Below are 21,293 nucleotides of genomic sequence, written 5' to 3' on the forward strand. Positions count from 1 at the left end.
ATTTTATTGAGTCTTCATATGTTTTGTGTGTAAAAATAATGTCCTTTGTAAACTAGTAACTAAAGCTGTCAGATAAATGTAGTAAAGCAAAAAGTACAATAGCTCCCTCTGAGATGTGGTGGAGTAGAAAATGGCATGAAAAGAAAATACTCAAAGTAAAAGTAGGCTACTTCAAATTTGTACTAAATTACAGTAGGCTATTTGAGCAAATTAAGCCTACTTACAGTAATTATCTTGCCATATCCTATCAAAACGTCTTATTCACAGAGTGATGTTGATTCCAGATATGATTTATCACCCAGCTCTGTGTTCCAGTAGTATCATAAGCTTTGTGTCCAGATGGCATCATCACTACACTGCTGCTGCTTCATTTATGGAAGACTTGATCAAACACAAAGAAAACCTACAGTGTTTGATCCAGAAATACCCACAAAGTGGGATTGCCCTTTAACGGTAATGATTATTCGTTTATTTTATGAATTACTTCCTCTTACCTGTAACTCTGAAGCAACGTCACAGATGCAGTCCTCGGTGCGTACAGTCTCTCTCTCACACACAGAGTTTATACGCTGCTGTCTCGGGGTTCCGTACACGTCCAACACTCGAACCGGTTCCGTGCCGCTTCCATACACTGCCAGGTGACTCCTCCCTCCACCTGCCGTTGTCTGACACCTGCAAGGCGCTACTACGAGCTGCTTCCGGTTATTACCTTCAAAATAAATCTTTTTAATACAAAAACTAAGCGCGACGATGGAACTAATTACTACCGTAAAAAAACAAATACTTGTTTGAAAATCTCTCTTTTTTTCCCCATCAAAAAAACTGCAACGACCTTACATGTTCTCACTTTTAACCTAACAGCAAATGTGTTATTTAAAACGCGTAAGTTTTTAGCAATAACACACAATTTCCGGTCAAAATGAGTATCGCTTATTTATATTTTATATTATTCACCTTTTCTTCTTCTGAATTTACGTTGAAGTAGTTAGTGAGCTCCAGCAGCAGGCAGACAGAGTCAGTCCCAGAAGGCAAATGTCAAGAGCTTCATGTGAAACTGTTGAGTAAATATTGGATGAAGGGGTGTGTGAGGGCAGAGCATAAGAAAAGTAAAGAGCCATCTGAACTTTTCACACACTATTTTATTCACATACATACATTCTCATAATATTTCTTATTTTCCAGCCACGGGAAACTGTAAAAAAGATAGCGACAGGCCTGGCTTGTTCCTGCAAAAGTCCTCCATGACAGGTTCATCCAGGCTCAGCAGTCACTCAGCAAAACCAAAAAGATGCCAAGTGCAAAAACAAGTGCTGAACATGCACTTTCAACTAATAAATACTGACAATTTCTCCACAACGAATCCACATGCTCCTGGTACTCTGGGCCTGTCGAGCTACAGAATCAAACTCTGTTCAGGTTCCACGAGGCAACAAGCTTGCTTGAGAAATGATCATATCTTGTACAGACAACACAAGATGAGGCAACAATACTGGTAATACCTGAAGCATCACACAGTCAGCAACACATTAACCCACCTTTGGTTAGCACCACGTGGAGGATCATTGGAGTTCAAGATTAAAGTCAGAATTTCAGAAAGTATATCATCTTTTTAACAGTTATAATTTATTTTTTTCTTACATGTCAAAAAAAAGAGTCTCTAATCTCATTGTGTTGGTTCATGTGACACTAATCTTACTCCATACTAGCCCAAAACTCATACAATAAAAAAACCTGACAATGAAACAGCGTCACGGTATGACAGAGCCACGTGTTATTCGCTGGTATATTCCTCTATGATCAGGTCCTCCGCCTCCAAAAGGACCTGGCTTGTAGTAGGTTGGGGCTGACTGGCAGGAAGACTGTCCTCAACACAACCTTCCTCTTTTTCCTCCTCTTCCTCCCCACTATCTATCTCCAGCTGGCCCGGCTCTTTGTCTGTCAGAGCCTCCAGTCTTAACCTACACACACAAAGACAGAGCACAACTGTAAGGTCTAATACAGTTTACACTGTTGCTGTTTGAAATGGAACAGATGTACATCATGACTGACAGCAACAATCTGTGGCATAGGTTTGGTTTCAGAGAACACAATGAAGTCATGGCTTCTCCAACCAAAGAAAACAAATGCTTTACCTTTTTTGAGGGTACTTCAAAACTTAACTACTGATTACTGTACAATTCTGTCACAAATATAATGTGATTGATTTATTGCGCACTATTATTACTACTGTAATTAACTATTAGTGGTGTTCTTGTCCTTCTGTCAGAAACCCTGAGCTGTTTTAGCCAGAATAAAATCCAGCTTTGGTCCTTAACTTATGTCATCTCTCACTTATTCTCATATATTTTCCACCATTGTCTTGTGTCAGTGGGACAGTACAGCCTGATGCTGTAGAGGCTGGGTGCATATTTTGGATTGCTGACTCTGGGTCATTGTGACTCACGGACACACTTGAATCTAGTTGCATTATGGGAATATTAAAATGTGTGCTGTACCTGCCAGGGAATTTCCTCAGTGACATCTGACCCACGTCCTGGATAAAAGCTATCTGAACTGGAAGACAGTGCAGCACAGAACACTTCTAGTAATGAATCCTCATAAGCTTTATCAACAGAAACACCTAAACAGTTTACAACACTCTGCTGATTATGGTAAGATGCATCACAGTAAGTAAGTCTATCACAGCAAAAAGGATTTAAGGATCATATGCACATTAATTAACTTTGTCAAGTCAAAATGACATTATTTAGCAACACATTGTGCGTCGGCAGTGTTTTAAAGTACTGGCAGCACCAAATGACAAAACTAATATGAAGCAACACAAAGTGTCGTACAGTGCAGCAATGATCTGAAAGCATTTTAAAGCTAGGCAATCTAGGCTTTGACATGCTGCTCAGCTGTCCGCTGGCTTGTGGCATGCAGTGAGCAGCTGTGATCAACAATTTTGTCAGTGTCCTGGTTGTGATTTTTCACTGGATGGTACCAGCTCACCTCGCCTAGACTCTACTCGCCTCTTCTGGCTTTCCATTGGGTAAATCTATCGAGGTCCCAAAATAGCTGAGGCAGTACCAAAAGGTGACGTGAAAATGCTACAGACTCTTGATTGATCCGACAGAATTGTTATTATTCGCTGCATCATCATTGCGCACGCGAGACGGGGTATCCCGATCAAACCCGCCATTTTTAAATAGTAGAGATTGGTGAGATAGTAACTGTAACGATACTGTCTGTAAATAGCATCCCCGCGTTTTCCTCCATTGTTGAGGTGTGTGGAGCATTAAAGATTACGTCACAGCAGTTTCGTGCGGGTGGATTTCAGCTGTGGCAGGTTACACAGTCACTCCCACAAGCCACTTTGGAGGGTTGAATATTTGTATTCTCTTCAAAAGGCTTCTGCAATAACAAATGAATTGCAAGGTGACACTACAACTCCCATGAGTACTATCTGCTTACAGTGTTTGCTCATTGGTCCATTTGTGAAGCCTAGTGCCTTGCACTTGTGCGAGTGATCGACAACACTGTAACACACAAACGACCGCCATCATCTCTCCCCCATCCTTCACCCTCACTCAAGTCATTCCCAGAACATCTTGGATATTCATCCCTCTTCTGGTCCCATCTATCTATCAAATATATAGCTCTAGCTCATGATTTAGTAGCCTGCTCATTAAAAGATGTCCAAACAATAGGCGTTGCTAGGCAACCGGGCATGGTGCGAATGTTGAGCGCAGCATTACAGCAGTTTCTATGAGGGGGTAAAAATGACCTCTGGTGGTTCTAGGTATAAATGATCATATTTTTATTTCTATTTATCCCACACCCCTAAAATGCACTAATAAATGATTAATAAACCCATTTTAGGAAAAGTCATGAACTGAGAGATGTAAGGGTTTTATTTTCACAGAGTGTACCTCTGAAAATAAGAAGCTACTCTTTATAGGTCTTTATCTTAATAGACTACATGTTTTAATAATAAAAGGAGCTTTACGCACAACCTTAGTCTATCAGAGCCAATGATAATGACATGTAGTGTTATAAAATTTTTGTGGTCTTGAATTGGATGTGTACAGTGGTTATTTACATTTAAAAGGGTTGTAAATCTAAATTCAAGTAAAGTTTAACACGCCATAGAAACTTTGATCAATATTTCCCTAACATCAAAAATGTGGCTAGTGAAATGCTGTGTGGCTAGTAACTTTGAAAAACCACTAGCCACAGTGGCTGGTGAGCAAAAGTGTGTGTGTGTGCTACCTTGATTCCTCATTGGGTTGGTGAGTTTGGCCAGGTATGGCAGCAGCTCAGTCTGCAGGCTGACTGGTGTTAGACAGAAGCTCCTGAACAGGGACTGGGCAGCCAGGCAGTTCTCCCGGTGCTGACAGGAACAGATCGGTCTCATTACAGTCTACTTCTACCCGCCACACATGAGACACAGTAGAACACCCACAAAGTCCAGTTGTTTTTGGTGACCCATCTTTCTGATCAGAGAAATGTTGTTCGTAAGGGGGAGGACTGTCCTAGTTGACCACCAGGGAGCACTGACAAACTACAACCATAACTAAAATAACTTAAGTTTGTCGGAGTCACCCTCGTTCTGGTGTTAAGTTTAAAAGACCAAAGGGTTTAAACCAAAGGGAAGCTAATGACAGAGCAAATGTGTGTCTTACCTTCTTGTTGACCAGCAGCCAGTTGGGTTTGTGCAGCGGTCTGAAGCCAACAGAAACATGTTGAGCATTGGAGTAAAGGAGCCCCCTGGTGGCCACTGACGACCCATAATCCTCCATGGTGCTGCGACACTGAAAACAGTACAACACAGCACAGCACACACCTTTATTCAGACGACACAAGTTATAGTTAACCGTCAGTCCACCATGGACCATATTGTTAGGACACAAATACATTCAAGTTGTCACTCTCTACTCTGCCACTACGCGACTGTCCGGTTGTACGGCCTACTACCTGGGGGTAAAAGGACTGCTGTTGTTAGAACTTTCCAGAGCTGCATAGTATTTGATAGTACTCTCAGCAGTATTACATATCACTCTGGTGTGGCTAATAAGCCTTACCCCTCCTAAATGTATTTTCATTTTTTTTAAATGGGCTCTCTTCGCATCGGCATCATCATAGTGCTATTGTCAAGCTGAGTGACTAAAATGGTGGTATGTCATAGTGCAAGCAACTCTTTAAATAACGTACACCGACAACAGGAAAACTGCTGTTCAGATTCTGCTGATCAAAGTTTTCCTTAGTTTCCTTTAGTGTCTAGGGAAAGACTGACCGTCCAATCAGCAGTAAGGAGGTCAGCATCAGACAGATACTCGCTGGCCCGTTCCACATCCTCCACCTCAGAGAAGAAGTCCAGGTAATTCTGGTGGAGGTACAGGTTGAAGAACTCTCCAGACATGTGTGAACGCTCAACAACCACCTGAACAAAAAGGGACAGACAGACGAGTTCTGAGTGTTCTCAGAGAATAAAAGGAAGTTTAGGCATGCTGTTTGTCACCTGTTAAAAAGCATGTTTGTACCTCAGGGTCCACTAGTAGTGTTTCTCTATGATGATGAGACAGGTGAGACGGTAGACCAAGTCCAGGGGCACATTCAGCACCTTCGTGATTCCCTCCTGTTGATGACAAACAACCAAGCATACAAACTACTTGCCTCTGTGTCAGTTACAGTTCCTGAAGTATTTCATCAACCAAAGCCGCTGTGCACCAGCCATCCTCTGCAGGGATCAGATGCTTCCAGCCGCAAAGAACTTCAGAAGATAAATCAGCAACGAGCACTGATGGGGAGGGTAGCTGTCGCAGTAAAATGTGCTGCTTTGCACAGAAAGGTACTTGCTTGCTGTGGAATTATGTTCTAAATTGTGGTTTTCAAGTGTAATTTGGTTTCTCTTGAATGATTGTGACACCTCCTGGCTAGAATGTGAATTACACTAAATGAAGCGCATGCTGGGCTCACATGATCAAGTACAACAAATTGCTTGTAAAGCTGCCATCACAAGCTAAAAGGAAGAAAAGAGTTCCAGAAGAATATATATCTATATATCATAATTCATACTGACAGTGATTGTGTTTTTCACGGTGTTTGCTGGAAGATCATTTGTAAAAAAGGAACAAATAAATCCTGGTCAAACATCAGTCTGTATCAGAAGAAAAGCTTGGGAGCAGTTATAGAGAGTGACTTTGTGGTTTATCACACACACTTGTGTTTAAGGAATGACGTTCTGCATGAGTCTGAATCAACTTGATTTCCTGTTTAGACAATTTAAGGTGAATGCTTAAATCTCCTTTGAAGTCAGCCCCAGGCCCAGTGGTTCCTACTGAAGATGTAAATCTTAAACAACTGACATATGCTATTGATTTTGTGGGTTTTAGTTATTATTATTATTATTATTATTATTTGTTGTCTGCCGCACCGGCTCAAATTCCCGTGAGCTGGAATGAGTTAGAAACATGAAACTTGGGGGAATAACTGGAAATGGTGTGCATCAGCTTCCATAGAAATATGAACCCAATCAGCCACATGGTGGCGCTATAATTAAGGCTTAAAAATGCATTTTGAAATGCCACGCCCCTCACGCCGTAAGTCAGATTGACTTAAAATTTCTCACACAGGTGCAGCTCAATGTGCTCTACAGAAAAGCCTCAAGGACCATTAAGGTCCGCCCGAGTTTTTTTTCCGCCATTTTGAATTTTTGACATCTCCTCCTAGCCCGTAGCTCCGATTGCCACCAAATTTTCAGTGAATCATCATTGGATCAAGCCTATTAAAAGTTAATAGCATGTCGATATCTCAATTACTTTTCAAGATATGGAACAATGAACTTTGAAAGGGGCGTGGCTCTGGACATAAATGACCACAAATCAGCAACCGTAGGGCCGATCATCACAAAACTCACAGACTCACTATCTTATGTTCAGATAGGTGCCTCAGATATACCTGGACAGTTTGATGTACATACGTCCCTAGGGGGCGCTACAAGCACAAGGCAGGTGCTTAGCATTACACAAATTACACTATAAATCTCATATTCATTCTCCAATCATCACAAATCTCTCAGGATGTCCTCATAAGTAACTGAAACATGCCCTGAAAGTTTCATTCAAATCGAACACCCGGGGGCGCTATAAATGCAAACAAACTGCAGGGGATAAAACGCAAATCAGGCTACAAAATACAAATTGTTTGTGCAATCAACACAAAACTTGCAGGATATGTCTAGATAAGGACCTCACACATACACTGCAAGTCTCATTCAAGTCCACCACCAGGGGGCGCTATAAATGCATCGTAACTAGACGTGGAATGATACAAATCAAGCTATAGATCAGAAAATGGTTGTCCAGTTGTTACAAAACTTGCAGGATATCTTTCATAACAATGTTGAACCGTCTTTGTGAAATAATTTTGATGGCGATTTTGGGAAAAAAGGTATGAACCCGCGAATCGCCGCTTGCAGCTATCTTTAAAATATAGCTCAGTAATTTCCTAAAACAGCTGCTCACTGCACTTTTTAACCAGTGCTACTCAAACAGGAGGAAACCATTTTCAGCAGTGGATGAATCCACACACAGCTCTAGTGAGCAGTTGGGGCAGCAACAAACAACAGTATGTGAAGGAACATGTCACCCAGTGCAACAGGGAGGCTCACTGATGAGTTATGATGAGCTCTATACGACACATCAGGCTTTGGATACACACACGTTACTTACAGAGGAAAGGCTTGTATAGGAACTGGGAGATCTGACTCACGTTTGCAGTGCAGGATCTTTCCCAGTGCTCTGAACAGGAACAGAGAAGCATCTTTCCCCCCAATAGCCTGCTCTCCTTCCTGCTCCTTGGTCTGTTTGGACTTCTTCTTCCTCTGGTTCACCTTGGAAACAGCTTTCCCCAAAGGTCTGTCTTTCCTCATCCTCCACAACCCCTTTCCCAACGATGTGTCTGAAATTACAATGATAATACAAGGTCTTTGAGGTCGGTCGGTTGGACAGGGCAACAATATTTGTTCTGAGGAAAGGTCATAGGCCTTTTAAAATCAAAAGGGATTTATGATGTGGACACTCCTGACTACCCCTCTCCTAGGCGTTTGTGGGGGTGCTGCAGCACCCCCTGCTGGACTGTGGACGATATGAGTATTGGAGTTTTTAAAAAAAACAAAAACTAAATTCTTAACATTTTAATCACGTTCAATACATTCCAAATCACACAACATTTCTGTTCTGATCAAATACTTAATTAACAATATTAAAATGTCCATCAATCCGACAACTTCTGCAGCAAATGACTGCTGGAATAGAACACTAAAGTATCTGGGCCCTAATCCGCAGTGTGTAGTCTATTCAAATAGATCTGGTCTGACTATTCAGCGTCATGACTGGATGAAATTAATGGGGGCGGATTGAGAATACTGTGAGAGGGGTGTGTTCATTATGTTGGGTAAAGTTGAGCTAAATTAACACTGGCAACAATAATTACTGAATTTATTGCCTTTAACAGTTTTTGCATATTCGGTGGCAGCACCCCCATCTTCTATTGCGCAAGACCCCTCTGCTGTGGTGTGTGGATTTACTCCTAACCTGGGAGGGAAGAAAACTGGAGGCTGTTGATGGCACTGCGAATATCTCCTGAGCTTCCTGAACACAGTGTCTCCAACACTTCCTGGTCTAGGGCGCACATCCTCCCACAGCTCTGCTCAGAATTATGGGAAAATGTACGGTAAAAAACAGACACGCATACCAAAATGTGTAATCAACTGCAAGGCTTCCTTTCACCTTTTCTGTCTCCAGGGTGGAAATTCGAGTCAGGACTTTCATCATTGTGGTAGGAGCCACTGGATTAAAACTGCAAACAGAAGATACAAAGCAATGTTCAGGGGAATCCAGTGGCCTTCAGAGGATCTACAGACGCCACCAGCATGAGGAACAGTTTTATTCAATATCCTGATCAGCAAAAAGTCTCAAATAGAGTATTCAAATAATGCCCAAGACACAAATCATAGCATGAACACATGAAGAGCACTTATGCCATTTGAAAAGCTCTCTGACATAAACAGTCATTGGAAGATGAAGACGGGACTTTTGGATTAAAGAGCAGCAGACCACGATCCACCCGGCCCAAACAACCGGAGCCATGCTGGATAAAATGGGAGAGTCTCTCTCTCTCTCTCTCTCTCATCCCACCTCTGAACTGTCCCTATGAGTTCTACTCGCAGTGTTCAAGGGGATCGGTCAGTACCAGGTTCAGTCCAGGAGCTGATGTATAATGTTCGGCTGTCTTAGTAAATCCGGTGCTACTTACATACAGGTTGCAACCAGAAACTAAATTAAAACTGCAGCACACATTTGCATTTATATATCACTGTTTTAGTAATCTGGTCATGAATGCACAACAACAATCGTCCCCCATCAGTTCACAGCTGGGACTCAACTAGGGTGACCAAACGTTCTTTAGGTGGTGCCCACAGATGGGCACTGCTCTGACCTTCCATTTGCTACAGCAGAGTCACAAATATGCATGTGTGTTCTTTTGTCCTTTTTGTTTTCTAGTGTAGATGAAAATGATGGAAGCTGCAGTCGCGAGGACAGAGGAAGTGCAGCTGCAAGCAGCCACAGAGGAGAGATCTGACATGCACGTTGTGCAGACAGATGTGACAGACATCGCACTGATGAAATGTTTTAAAGAGGTGGTATTCTGCTCATTTTCAGGTTCTTATTTAGGGGTTGTACCAGAACAGGTTTACATGGTTTCATTTTCAAAAAACACCATATTTTTGTCATACTGCAAATTGCTGCAGCTCCTCTTTTAACCCTGTGTTGAAGGCTTCATTTTAGCTATGGAGTGATACATCTTGCCTCTAAATGATCTTTTAGATGCACATGCGCAGTTCCTAGTTAAGGACTACTAGCCAATCAGAAGCAGAGAAGGGCGGGTCAGCAAGAAGCCGGTAAACAGCTTGGGTTCAGCTGTACATGTTGCTGACCAGCTTGGCAACATGGACTGGAGCAAGAGTTTCAGAGTGGTGAGTTATTAATCTGTAACAAAAGTATCTTTCATCCATAAAGTTTTAACTGAGCTCTGTCTCTACATCACAGGAACAACTTCCTGTGCACTGACTGCCTGGAAGGTAGCTAGTGTTTGGAAGGGAGGGGAGAGGTGTGTGCTGCAGCTCAGTGGTTTTCCACCGCTGTTTCTGAGGGCGGGTCGGACTAGCCGCTTGGCGAGCATTATGAGATGCATTTATGTGGTGTTCCAGGCAACTCGGAACTGGGAAATTTCCGACCCCCAACTAGAAAAACCACCCTGGAACGCCACCTGAAGTCGGATTTCCTACTTGTGAACTCGGAGAAAAAATATGTACCCCCGACTTCACGAGTAGCAGCTGAATTACATCACAAAACACTGTCAGCGTCCATGGAAGCACACATTGTAAATGGTAAACCATAAACTAAAAAGCAACAACAAGTATATTTGCATGTATTTAAATTTAAATAATACATACGGTCACATAGTAAAACCTGTTCTGCTTGTACACTGATGTAGAAATATGTTAGGCCTATTAGGTAGCTGGCTACAGTAAAGAATCTCATAAAGTCATCTTCTCTGCATAAAAGTTATTGTTAAAATGCCAAAACATTAGGAAGTATAACCTTCAACACTGACTGACTTGAGGGTTTCCAACTGATGTAGCTAGAGGGGTACACAGAACTAGTAACGTATAGGCTATTTATGTCAGTTGTAGTAGTTAAACTGCCATCCTTTTAATTAACACCTAAAACACTGCTGAGGGTGCAACTGTGTGTACACTCTGTCACGGTTAGCCATGGTGTTCGTTCACTTTCGGCGTCATGCACCACCATGCACCTGGAGGTCGGAGGTCGGAAGTTTCAACAGGGAAATATCCCAGTACCGACCGGTCTCGAACGCAGCACTAGTTTTCATCCCTGTGACGTCACAGGGATGAAAATGATTCATTTTAGTGGGTTTTGAACCTGATGCTGCTGATGCCCAGCTCCTCCTGGATCTCTCTGGGAAAAAGAAAGCGTGAGCTGCTGTCTCCACTCAGACTGTCGGACACTATGAATACCAGGGGACGTCGACTGGTCTTCATAAAGTGCCTGGAAGACACACAGCAGAATACAATCTCACACAGAGCAGGGACACACAGGTGGCACAGATTAGACAGCATTGATTCATGGATGCATACAGCTGGCCTGCTGAATATAATAACAGCACACCCTGTATACTAGGACTACTCTGTCCTATAGAAAGGGTCAAAACGTGGCTTCATGGCAGCATTCATTCCCTTTACATAAAATGGAGCCACTGAAAGCTGCTCCTGGTCACAATGCACCCGTCTTTGCTTTTACACATTGGTTTCCAAGCTGTGTGTCGTCACAGTAACTTCTCCTGGTGTCCTGTGTGAAAGTATGAAAGGAAATGTAGGCAGAAACCAATCTGATCTCACCTCAGGATATCATGCAGGCTGCCAGGCTGCCTGTAGAACTGGTTTGGGAAATCCTGAGGAGGGACAAGTGATGAACACTTGTAAACTGTGTATGCAATCAATCTAAACAAAGCAGCTTTAAACCAATGTTTCACTTTGGTAATATTCATGGTCATTTATTTATCATTACACATTACAAGGCTGGATAATGGAAAGAAAGTTTGTAGTCCCTTCATGCTACACACTTAACAGATAATTAAATGTATGTTAAAATATGACAACAAAAAAATAAAAAACACCCCATGCAGTTATTATACACACCGAGAACATTCTGCAGTGTATTATTTGAGTTAGTGTCTGGGGTGAATGGAAACAGCAGCAACAAGATGATAATATGACGTCTGAAAATCTGACATTTGGGAAACAGAGTCCACTTTGACTGAGTTTGAGCACCAAGCATCACTGATGGAAACATCATCCTGCTGGAGTTTTAAATCCTAGCTGAGCAAACATAGCTCCTGTCCCGGTTCACCAAAGGTCCACTGCTCTATAATCCGAAACCCCAGGTTCCTTTCCCAATGACAGGAAAACAAAGGTGTAGCAACGTTTGAACGAGTTACCGACCACTGTGTCTACATGCAGTTCAAGCCAATTTCTTTTTGTGACATTTTTTACCTATCCATCTACTCTGAACTGGACAGTGCCTGGACTCGACTTTCTAACGCTCTGATCTAATTTGGATGAGCAGGACACCACTTTCTGTTTTGGTTAAGGGTCTATCCTAAAGCAATAGAAAACATTTAGTGGTCTATGTTTGTATGGAGTTATGTCACAGGTTGTGTGTAAATCATTAACTATAAGAAGAAATATGTTTAAGCTCTCCTGCATGAGCTGGCAGAAAGAGATTACAGAAACCATAAAGGTTCCTCAAATATAACATTAGTTATCTTAATCGTTTACAGACTCTGATTTTCTAACAAACGCCTACATACAGCAGGTTCTTAACCACTGGATATGTTAAGTAAATGTGATGGAAATTCTTGTGAGCAAGTCGACTCTTACTGAAGAAAAAAGTCTCAGGATGCCTTACACAGCATTATTTAGTGAAGCTCGGTCGAGGAGACAATGGTATCATCAGTACACAGTGTGAACACAGTGAGTGCCAAATCTGAAGGATGCATCTCAACACACACAGACTCACTGTGTGTCCCAATAAGGTTATTATTCAGCCATCTATACATGTGTGAAGATTCTATTGGATATTGGTTCACAACAAGATACTATGCTTCCCGTAGTCACTTTGGAATTGGGAGGTGACATGTATTACAATCTAAGAGGAGACCGTCTGTAGATCGAACTGACTAAAGTAGGACACCATATCTTTCGTCCTTGGCTGTTTAGACAACGACTCGTTCCTATCTACCCAGCCGACGTCATGCACTCAGAGGGAAATCAGCAGCTGAACTATTTTTTAGAGAGACAGAAGTCATTCTGTTTCTATGTCTGCAAGTGACCTGAACATGACACGTGTATGACCCATACCTCACCTTTCTGCACACTGAGCGCACTAAGAAAAAAAAAAGAGTAATTATCAATCATTTATTTTGGTTTCTAATGCAATACAAACATTAAATAAGATGTCCACGGTGAGGACAAAGAATCGTATGTGCAGGTGTATTTCACACGGATTCATTTATCGTTACAGAAGGAAATGGAATTTTAATCGTGACGCTGATTTCAAGTGATATTGCTCAGCCTAAGCCAAATCTTACTCAGGAACAAGAGAGTATAAAATAAATAGGAATGACGCATGGTGTAATTACAGGAACAGTGGCTTCAGGTGAAGTGTAGTACATACCTCCACCAGTATGAGCTTCCTGTCTGTAGCTCCTCCATCACCCGCCATCTTCAGGCAGTTGTACTTGTTGGCTCTGAGGAGGAAGTCCTGGAACTGAGCTAACTGGGAGCTGCAGGACAAGCCGTTCGTCCTCCATTCTGACAAAAGACAGATTTAAAGACCTCAAAAAAGCAGGGCCTATTTATATACTATACTGACACGGGATAGCAGTGTAGGTACCCAAGATGATCTATCCCATTGCAACGGTTAGCCTGCATTGACCAGAAAAACATTTACAAACACTGTGAATAAAATATCAGAAACACCTTTTAAAAGAAATCAAGCAAATACATCAGCACCAAGTCAGTCTCAGCTAAAGCATTTTCTTGTTTCAATTTTCATCCAAAAAGATTGTTTGAATTTATCGTAATGCCAGTTCTTATTTTGACAGTGACACTGCTGGGTATGAGGCTGGGGAGGCTTTTTGCTCACCATGCTGACTGCTGCTGTATGGCTCCAGGTTGGTGGGGTTGGTCCACTCCTGAACCCTGAGGCCCAATTCCTGAGACAAAACCTGGACTGTGGCAGTCTTTCCACAGCCTGATGGTCCCATCAGCAGCAAAATGCCACCCTGTAGATGACAGCCAAACTAAACCTGAATCTTCAGCTCAACTTAAGACCTCCACAGACAACATAAGATCATAATAGCTCAGACTTCAAGATTAGCTCTTGACATATCTTGGTCTACAGACAGGACCCATTCCATGACTGACACCCCTGACAGTTGTGAGAAATACATTTATAAGTTGCTGATTTTTAGGATTTCACTGTAATTAACTTGTGAGAAATTAGCATTGGTCACAGGGTTTTTATTCCTAAGCAAAGGTTTGTCTAATTTACAATAAACATCTGCTGGCATGTAGGTGAGAGTTTTAACACAGACCAATCAAGAGACAGAGAAACATCTGATGCCACATACATTTGCATTTCCTTTCTTAGCTCAGGAAGAGTTTTTGAGTGTATGCTAATACTCTGCCATTTGTTTGGCTGTTGTTTGCTTTGTACTTGCTCTGTATTTAAGGAGAGGAAATGCTGAGTTCAGGAAAGTAACAGTGCGTTCTCTCTGTGGCCACGATACATAAAGAAATGATTCAACACATCTAATTAGACTTTGTATTCTTTGGGAAGGAATTGTTTTCCCTGACACAGTAAAGCTTAGTTTTTTACACTAGTAATTGGAATCATTTGATGGTTTCGTTTACCAAGAAGAATGTGGATGAGTTGCTACAGTATTCACATCACTAAATAAAAAGGTCAGAATTGGGCCACTGCTAGTCTGGCAGCCAAGGTCCAATTGCTAAAATCATTAATTATTTGAATAAAAAATAAGACTTCAGTTACCTGTGATGTGTTTGTGTGAACTCTCATCCAGTTCTCCACTTCCTCGATCTTCTTCTTGTGCACAGCAAGCTCACCCTACACAAATCCACACAGCACCCATTACTAGAGACTACTAGAGAGTTCAGTGTCGAACGTTTATCACAGCTAAAAAAAAAACATGATAAGAACCTTCATCCTCCATACTATCAAATCAAATAAATCAAGCCCTTGACCACTGCTGCTGGGGGGTATTAATGGATATCAGCTGTGAAGACATGCTCACATCTGTCCTGCAGCTTTAAATAGGCTCAAAGACAAAGTTAGTGTGAGTGTGATTCCATGATGAACGGGCAGTAACCAAACTTTAAGGACTGTGTAAAAATTCCTTCCCCTTTACGTGGCTACTGCATAGATGGATGCCATGCATGAAAGGAAAGGTTCATATTTTTCCAAGTCTGTCTCCAAACACTCCTCACATGCCCATATGTACACTGAAAGAGTGAGTGGAGGCTGCTATCATTCCTCCTCACTTCCAGTGAAACTTTGGAGGATGCCCACTTATTGTGATATTGAGTGTCCAGAACTTTTACTATAACATGACAAAATAATATTGACCAGGGGCCACCCCTCATTTTGAAGACATTATATATATTTATACTTATTTATATATATTGAGGCTTGATATTGCAAATACATTGAATTCTGCTTGCAACTGTTGAGAAAAGAAAAAGACTCAAATGTTATCAGCGATGATGCTGACCTGTGAACAGGGCGAGTATCTGTCCACCCAGGGCTCATCTTGGTCCCTCTGGGCTGACTCTTTCAGCAGGTAGGACGTGTGAGGGTCTGAGCCGCCGGCCTCTCCTTTCCTCTTCCTGGGCCTCTTGGGCTCAGCCTTGGAGCACAAAACCTGGCTGCCCTTTCTCCCTCCACGCAGAGAAAAACTATCATCTGGAAAATCAGTGAAGGACGGATCCACCCAGTGGTTCAACTATAATAAATACAGTCAAACAAAAAGGGTTAAAGATTCATAAGGAACAAGTGAAGTCAAAGTGTAAAGATTAGAGCTGGTCCATTACTTGAAAATGAGGTGGGCAGAAACAAAAGGTGTTCCTGAGGAAATGGGCCACAACTCTAAACACACACCCTGTAATGTAATGGTCATGTAATGGTCCGGTAGGCATGTTAAAGAGCATACCCTGCTGGAAGCAGCTCCCTCTCCCTGAGAAAGCTTGTTCATCCTTCACCTTGGTGCTTCACATTGAGGGTAGCAGTTCAATGGAGAACTGGGAACCTGAAAAGCAGTGGAAAGAGTTGGTGGTGATTCTGTTAGATCTAACGTTAGTTAACACAATGCAACAAAAACAGCAGCCAGGGCACAGTTCCCTTAGTAAACAGCGCAAAGAAAGGGTGGGTGGATTTTTGAGGTTTAATATTGCATTAACTTTACTTTTACTCGGTTCCCCTTGTTATTGAGCTGCACTTAACGTTACCTGAAAGGTTTGAAGAGTCGAATACTTCCTAAAAGTAAAGTTTTGTCTATTTGAATTGTCTGTTACTGTTGTTTAACTAGCGTCATCAGCTTTGACTGCAGGATGGTGGGATGGATGAACTCATGTTATTGGTGTGTTTATGTTAAGCTAATATGATAACGTTCTAACTTATCTGTGTTAACCTACCTTGTTTGACCATTTGAGGTGTCTGAAGCAGACCTCGGTGTCCCGACACTTTAAACTCTTGTTGTGTGTGACGAAGGAGTTAAAAGAGGTCTGATAACGTTCGTTGGTTTAAACTCCGGTACTCGGAGTGCCGCAAACTGACTATTTGTTGACGTAAAACTGACGTGAAGCCCCAGTTTACTGCAGTGCTCGTTTGTGGAAGTCTGCTCAGCCTGGTGTGAAAGCAAACATCTAGCTAGCTGCCGAAGTCTTCCATCTTGTCAGCGTCCGCTTTTCGGGTTTGTTTCTTGACATTTAACGTTAGCGTTGGGGATTGAAGTGACTGTCTAGAATGGCACGAACACATAATGGAAGTATTCTCTCTTTCAGGTTGTCATCGAGACACGTGTTGGCAGCTAGCACGCTATGAAGATGAAGAAGCGACCAAACATTCTGTTAACAGGTGATGTAACGTTACCTTGAACGGTGAAGTTAATGAGCTTCGACCATTCAGACAAAACCCGCGGCTGATAAACTCACTTTCTCCATTAGCCTTAGTTTGCAGGTCTTTAACTTTGTTGTGACGTTAGCTTGCCAATTTGACAAGTAGCTGTGTTTGTAATGAGGGCACATTTCAGTCATTTTGATTTGCATCACGATCGTGGAACTAACGTATCTTATACATGTAATAGTTACATAATACTCATTTACTGTCTATTAATGTCAAGCATAACTTACTATACTGTTATACTGATTAATCGGGTGATCAATGCTGACGTTATTGATTTGTCACTATGTAAAGCTTGTATTTAAATTTTTAAATGGACTTGCTCCCCAGTCTCTCCCTAAGTACACCAAGAGCAGCTTCAAGTGGCGACTGTAAAGTTTAATTTAGAAAAACAACTTATTTTGCTCTGATGGCCTTTCCTGTGAAAGTCTTGGAACTTGCTACCTAAAGACTTGAAAACTGCTGCAAACGTCACAACCTTTAAGAGAGGCCAAGTCCTTATACTCACGTCTAGTGTTTTATTGAATCTTGATATACTCATTTTATCTCCTTTTATCTTGTGTTCTACTGTCACTCAATGTACCTCTGTTTCCATTTCTATTTTAATGTTGTATTTCTTTAAAAGCCTTTCTAGGGACGGTTGTTTCAAATAAGCAACCACTAAAAACACTATGATACACACATTGGATTTCTGTTTTCAGTTTATCTGTGCAAGCTGCATCAGTCCTTACTAAAATAAACCATGAAAAAAAAAGACATACAATTAACAAGCAGCAGTTTTAAAAATTGATTCATCTTTTAAGTCAGTTATGAAGCTGAAGTGCCAAACATTGTTTCAGCTTCTCCACTGTGAGGGGCTGCTGTGTAATGTCAGTGTAAACTGAATGTTTAGCTTTTGGACTGACATGTCAGGTCTGTTCTGAGACACTGTTACAGGCTTTTTTTCACTATCTTTGGACACATTATTGACCAAACATTTAATGGATTGATTGCCAAAATATATGGCAGTTTAATCAATAAGTCAGAATTCTGACTTTATTTTTACGTGAATTTTATTTTTGTTTAATCTCAGAATTCTGAGAAAAAAGTCAGAATATTAATACATAAAACACTGTCTTATCAGTAGCAACGCTACATTTTAGACACATCTAGCAACAGAGACATAACCTGGAAGTAGAACACAGTCCCTTGTTTTCTCTATTACCTCTAGCATCCCCCCATTTCTAACCATAAATCAAGCAGTAAATTCTGCAGAGGATTTGGTACTGCTCATCAGTCTGTTTGGATCTCATGAGATGATGTGTGCATTGCTTCACCTTTTGAAATAAGGTAACATATACATTCTTGAATGAAATCTCAAATCTGTCCTACAGGAACCCCTGGTGTTGGAAAGACCACTTTAGGAAAGGAGCTGGCCCAGCGGACAGGGCTGACCTATGTTAACATAGGAGACCTGGCCCAGGAAGGTAAAGATGAGGAGCATCTTGAATCACAGATTAAAGCCTCACCGGGCTTGCCGTAGCTGGCCCTGCTTTGAGTTTTCACTCAGGTAATTAGACTTACTATGCAGATGAGTCATCCTGTGGCTGTTCTCATGATCCTGATCCTCTTTCCCCAGGACAACTTTATGATGGCTATGACGAAGAGTACCAGTGCCCGGTTTTGGATGAAGATAGAGTAAGTTGAATTCAACATCGAAACTTTGAACCTGGTTCTGAAATGCTCATCTGTACTGCACAAAAATAGAAACAGCTAAGTGTTCCATTGGACATGATCAGGTACCACTGCACCACTCGGCCCCCTTATTGTACATCTTAGTTAAACTCAGAGCTTGGATTTTTAGTGCTCTTTCCTACCTGGCTCACCAAAAGACTTCACAGCCCATTATATCATATTAAAGTTAGAGTTGGAATCTCATTCCTGCTGCCTCCGTCTTCTAAACCAGGCCAGCCACTCCTGACAGTTAATGAGTCTTAGATTAACTTGTATTGCACAAAGACAGGTGTACGTATTAATATTGCACTTCAATAAAATTGGGGGCAGCATATAGAGAGTTCAAGAGTACAGCATAGAAGGTTTTAGCATCCATTGTACTGAGGTTGATTGTTGGGAGTGCCAAAAGACTTGTTGTGGAAGACCGCAGGGAACAAGATGGAGTGTAAGTATGAATGAGGCCAGTAAGATAAGTAGGAGACAGATTGTGGAGGGCTTTTAATGTTAATAGTAATATTTTAAGGAATACTTTCCAGATGCACTGTAATATCAAGTTTTATGTGTGTGAGGACAAGTGTTTGTCCAACCAAAAAAACATTCTGTTTTTACCCCTTTTAATTATTGTGTAATGCTGTAAAAGTGTAATATTGGGTTTGGAGCCCTCGCAGTGCTTCCGTAAAATATAACTTGTTGCACTTTAAGCTGTGTTCATGTTTCCTTCCTGTACTGTCTACTCCAAATGTGTCTCTGTGAGCTTAAATGTGTTTAATTAAATTGTTGAATATAATGATAAATTATCACAACTGAATTAGGTTGGGTGGACATCAGAATAAATATAAATATTGTGACTTGCTGTGATCCTGCAGGTGGTGGATGAGCTGGATGAAAAGATGGTAGAAGGTGGTGTGATTGTTGACTATCATGGCTGTGACCTATTCCCTGAACGCTGGTTCCACATGGTCTTTGTCCTCCGCACAGACAACACGCAGTTGTACACACGGCTAGAGAGCAGGTAACCTCCCCTTCCTTTCTCGGGTAAACTGTACATTAATACAAGTAAGAATGTGACTGTCTGACTTTAAGCCTGTGGACGATCGAGCTCGTGCCTGTATGATTTCAGATGTTGGTTTACATCTTTGAATGATTCAAACCAGCAGCTAAGACCAAAAAAAGTGGCTAATGGTATACAGCTTTTGTTTTAGTGGTATATGCAGATTCTGAGTGGTATGTCACTGTTCGGACACTATGGACAATTGGTATACAGCTGGTGGTCTACTTGTATATGACACTTTGAATTTAAATCTTTATTTCGAACATGCAAGAGATAGTATAAAAAAATAAAACAATATTTAAAAAAAAAAATAGGAGGAAAAAACAACAGATGAGCAGCAAAAGTACCCTTCTTTCCTCTGTTAACATACTTCTGCATCACATCTGTGAAAAGGAGTAGGAAGTAGGGGTGGGGAAAAAAATCGATACAGCATAGTATCGTGATATTTGCCCTAGCAATACTGTATTGATACACGGACATCAAGTATCGATATTTTATTATATAAATTGCAGATGGGAGTTTTAACTTTTTGGTACTAGAATAATAAAATCTATTGCTTTTTTTAGTCCACTAGAAAACTTAACAGGACCATATAGAGGACTGAAAAAGTGATATGAACAAACAGAGAAATGTATCTTTAGATAAACAGATGTTGACAAAGTTTGACTTTAGGGACCTAATTAGAAGTTGGAAAAAGGTAATAAATTGCAATATATCTCAATATATTTAAAATCGAATCACAACATAAATATCGTTATAAAATCGTATCGTGGGGCCTCTGGTGATTCCCACCCCGAGTAGGAAGAAGTAAAACTTATGTACTCCTACCCTTTAATTCTTACATTCCTTCAATATACAATTTTTATATTATTAAAAATGATGTGCCACTTGTGCTTCACTGGCAGACAGCACTGCAAATCACTACAAAGCTGTCTCCCGCCCCCTGTCTGAGCTGGACTGTGTCTTCTGTGTGACTGACAGGGGCTACGCAGGAAAGAAGCTGCAGGACAACGTGCAGTGTGAGATCTTCCAGACCATCTACGAGGAGGCCATGGAGGCCTACCGTGAGGAGATTGTCCACCAGCTGCCCAGCAACACTCCAGAAGACCTAGAGCGCAACTTGGAGCAGATAGTGCAGTGGACTGAGCAGTGGATGAAGGACCATAACTAGAAGCTGAACTCTGCCTGCTTGGGTCCACTAGGAGAACTGCCAACAAAAGTTATTTGGACAATTAAAAACGATTGAATTGTAGTTATTTTCCAATCTGCATTTCTTTAACACTGGTGATATGTTCAAAGTATAATCACTTTCTTCAGTGGTCTGTCTTACCTGCTTGCAGTTTGCAGGTAGTGCTGCAGGACAAACTCACTCTCAAATGGCTGGACTTTGACGGTTGAAAGATGTCCTTTTAAACACAGTACCAAACACCAGGACTTTCTGATTACCCATAGCATGATTTTTAACTAGTACAAACTAGTGTCACGTCAAATCACTCATAAACTGCTGCATTCATGTCATTTTTTTATAAATAAAAAATCACTGGGAAACCGCATTCTCACCATGTCCTAGTGATAATTAGGGGAAGTAGAATTGACTAACAGTGATTTGAGAAGTCATTCAAAAGGCAGATCATTCCAGATGCTGGGGCCCTAAAAGAAACGATCAGCCCTGGTCTGTGGCCTTGACTCAGGGTAGATAAGAG

General features: G+C 41.4%; 2 protein-coding genes across 4 annotated transcripts; one reads left to right on the forward strand and one right to left on the reverse strand.

Annotated features, from left to right (window-relative positions):
- Nucleotides 1-1,121: 1,121 nt before the first annotated feature.
- Nucleotides 1,122-16,650, reverse strand: rad17 (RAD17 checkpoint clamp loader component). Of its 3 annotated transcripts, none has more exons than XM_046035232.1 (17): nt 16,340-16,647; nt 15,859-15,954; nt 15,421-15,651; nt 14,682-14,756; nt 13,773-13,911; nt 13,302-13,438; nt 11,465-11,517; nt 10,989-11,114; nt 8,772-8,841; nt 8,577-8,688; nt 7,753-7,941; nt 5,523-5,617; nt 5,276-5,422; nt 4,665-4,793; nt 4,252-4,372; nt 2,496-2,553; nt 1,122-1,958 (listed from the first exon to the last, which is right to left on the reverse strand). In XM_046035232.1, the coding sequence occupies exons 2-17, from the start codon at nt 15,898-15,900 to the stop codon at nt 1,772-1,774; spliced, it is 1,911 nt and encodes a 636-aa protein (XP_045891188.1). In that variant the 5' UTR covers nt 15,901-15,954; nt 16,340-16,647; the 3' UTR covers nt 1,122-1,771. The 3 variants fall into 3 exon arrangements, with proteins under 3 accessions (XP_045891188.1, XP_045891189.1, XP_045891190.1); XM_046035233.1 differs by having other exon boundaries at nt 1,890-1,958; nt 2,496-2,578; nt 16,340-16,650; XM_046035234.1 differs by lacking the exon at nt 2,496-2,553 and having other exon boundaries at nt 1,890-1,958.
- Nucleotides 16,469-21,143, forward strand: ak6 (adenylate kinase 6). Its single transcript, XM_046035249.1, has 6 exons — nt 16,469-16,617; nt 16,709-16,781; nt 18,200-18,292; nt 18,445-18,503; nt 19,406-19,551; nt 20,572-21,143. The coding sequence occupies exons 2-6, from the start codon at nt 16,745-16,747 to the stop codon at nt 20,759-20,761; spliced, it is 525 nt and encodes a 174-aa protein (XP_045891205.1). The 5' UTR covers nt 16,469-16,617; nt 16,709-16,744; the 3' UTR covers nt 20,762-21,143.
- Nucleotides 21,144-21,293: the final 150 nt, after the last annotated feature.

Source organism: Micropterus dolomieu, linkage group LG21, assembly GCF_021292245.1.
Source record: "Micropterus dolomieu isolate WLL.071019.BEF.003 ecotype Adirondacks linkage group LG21, ASM2129224v1, whole genome shotgun sequence".
NCBI classification, from domain to species: Eukaryota; Metazoa; Chordata; class Actinopteri; order Centrarchiformes; family Centrarchidae; genus Micropterus; species Micropterus dolomieu.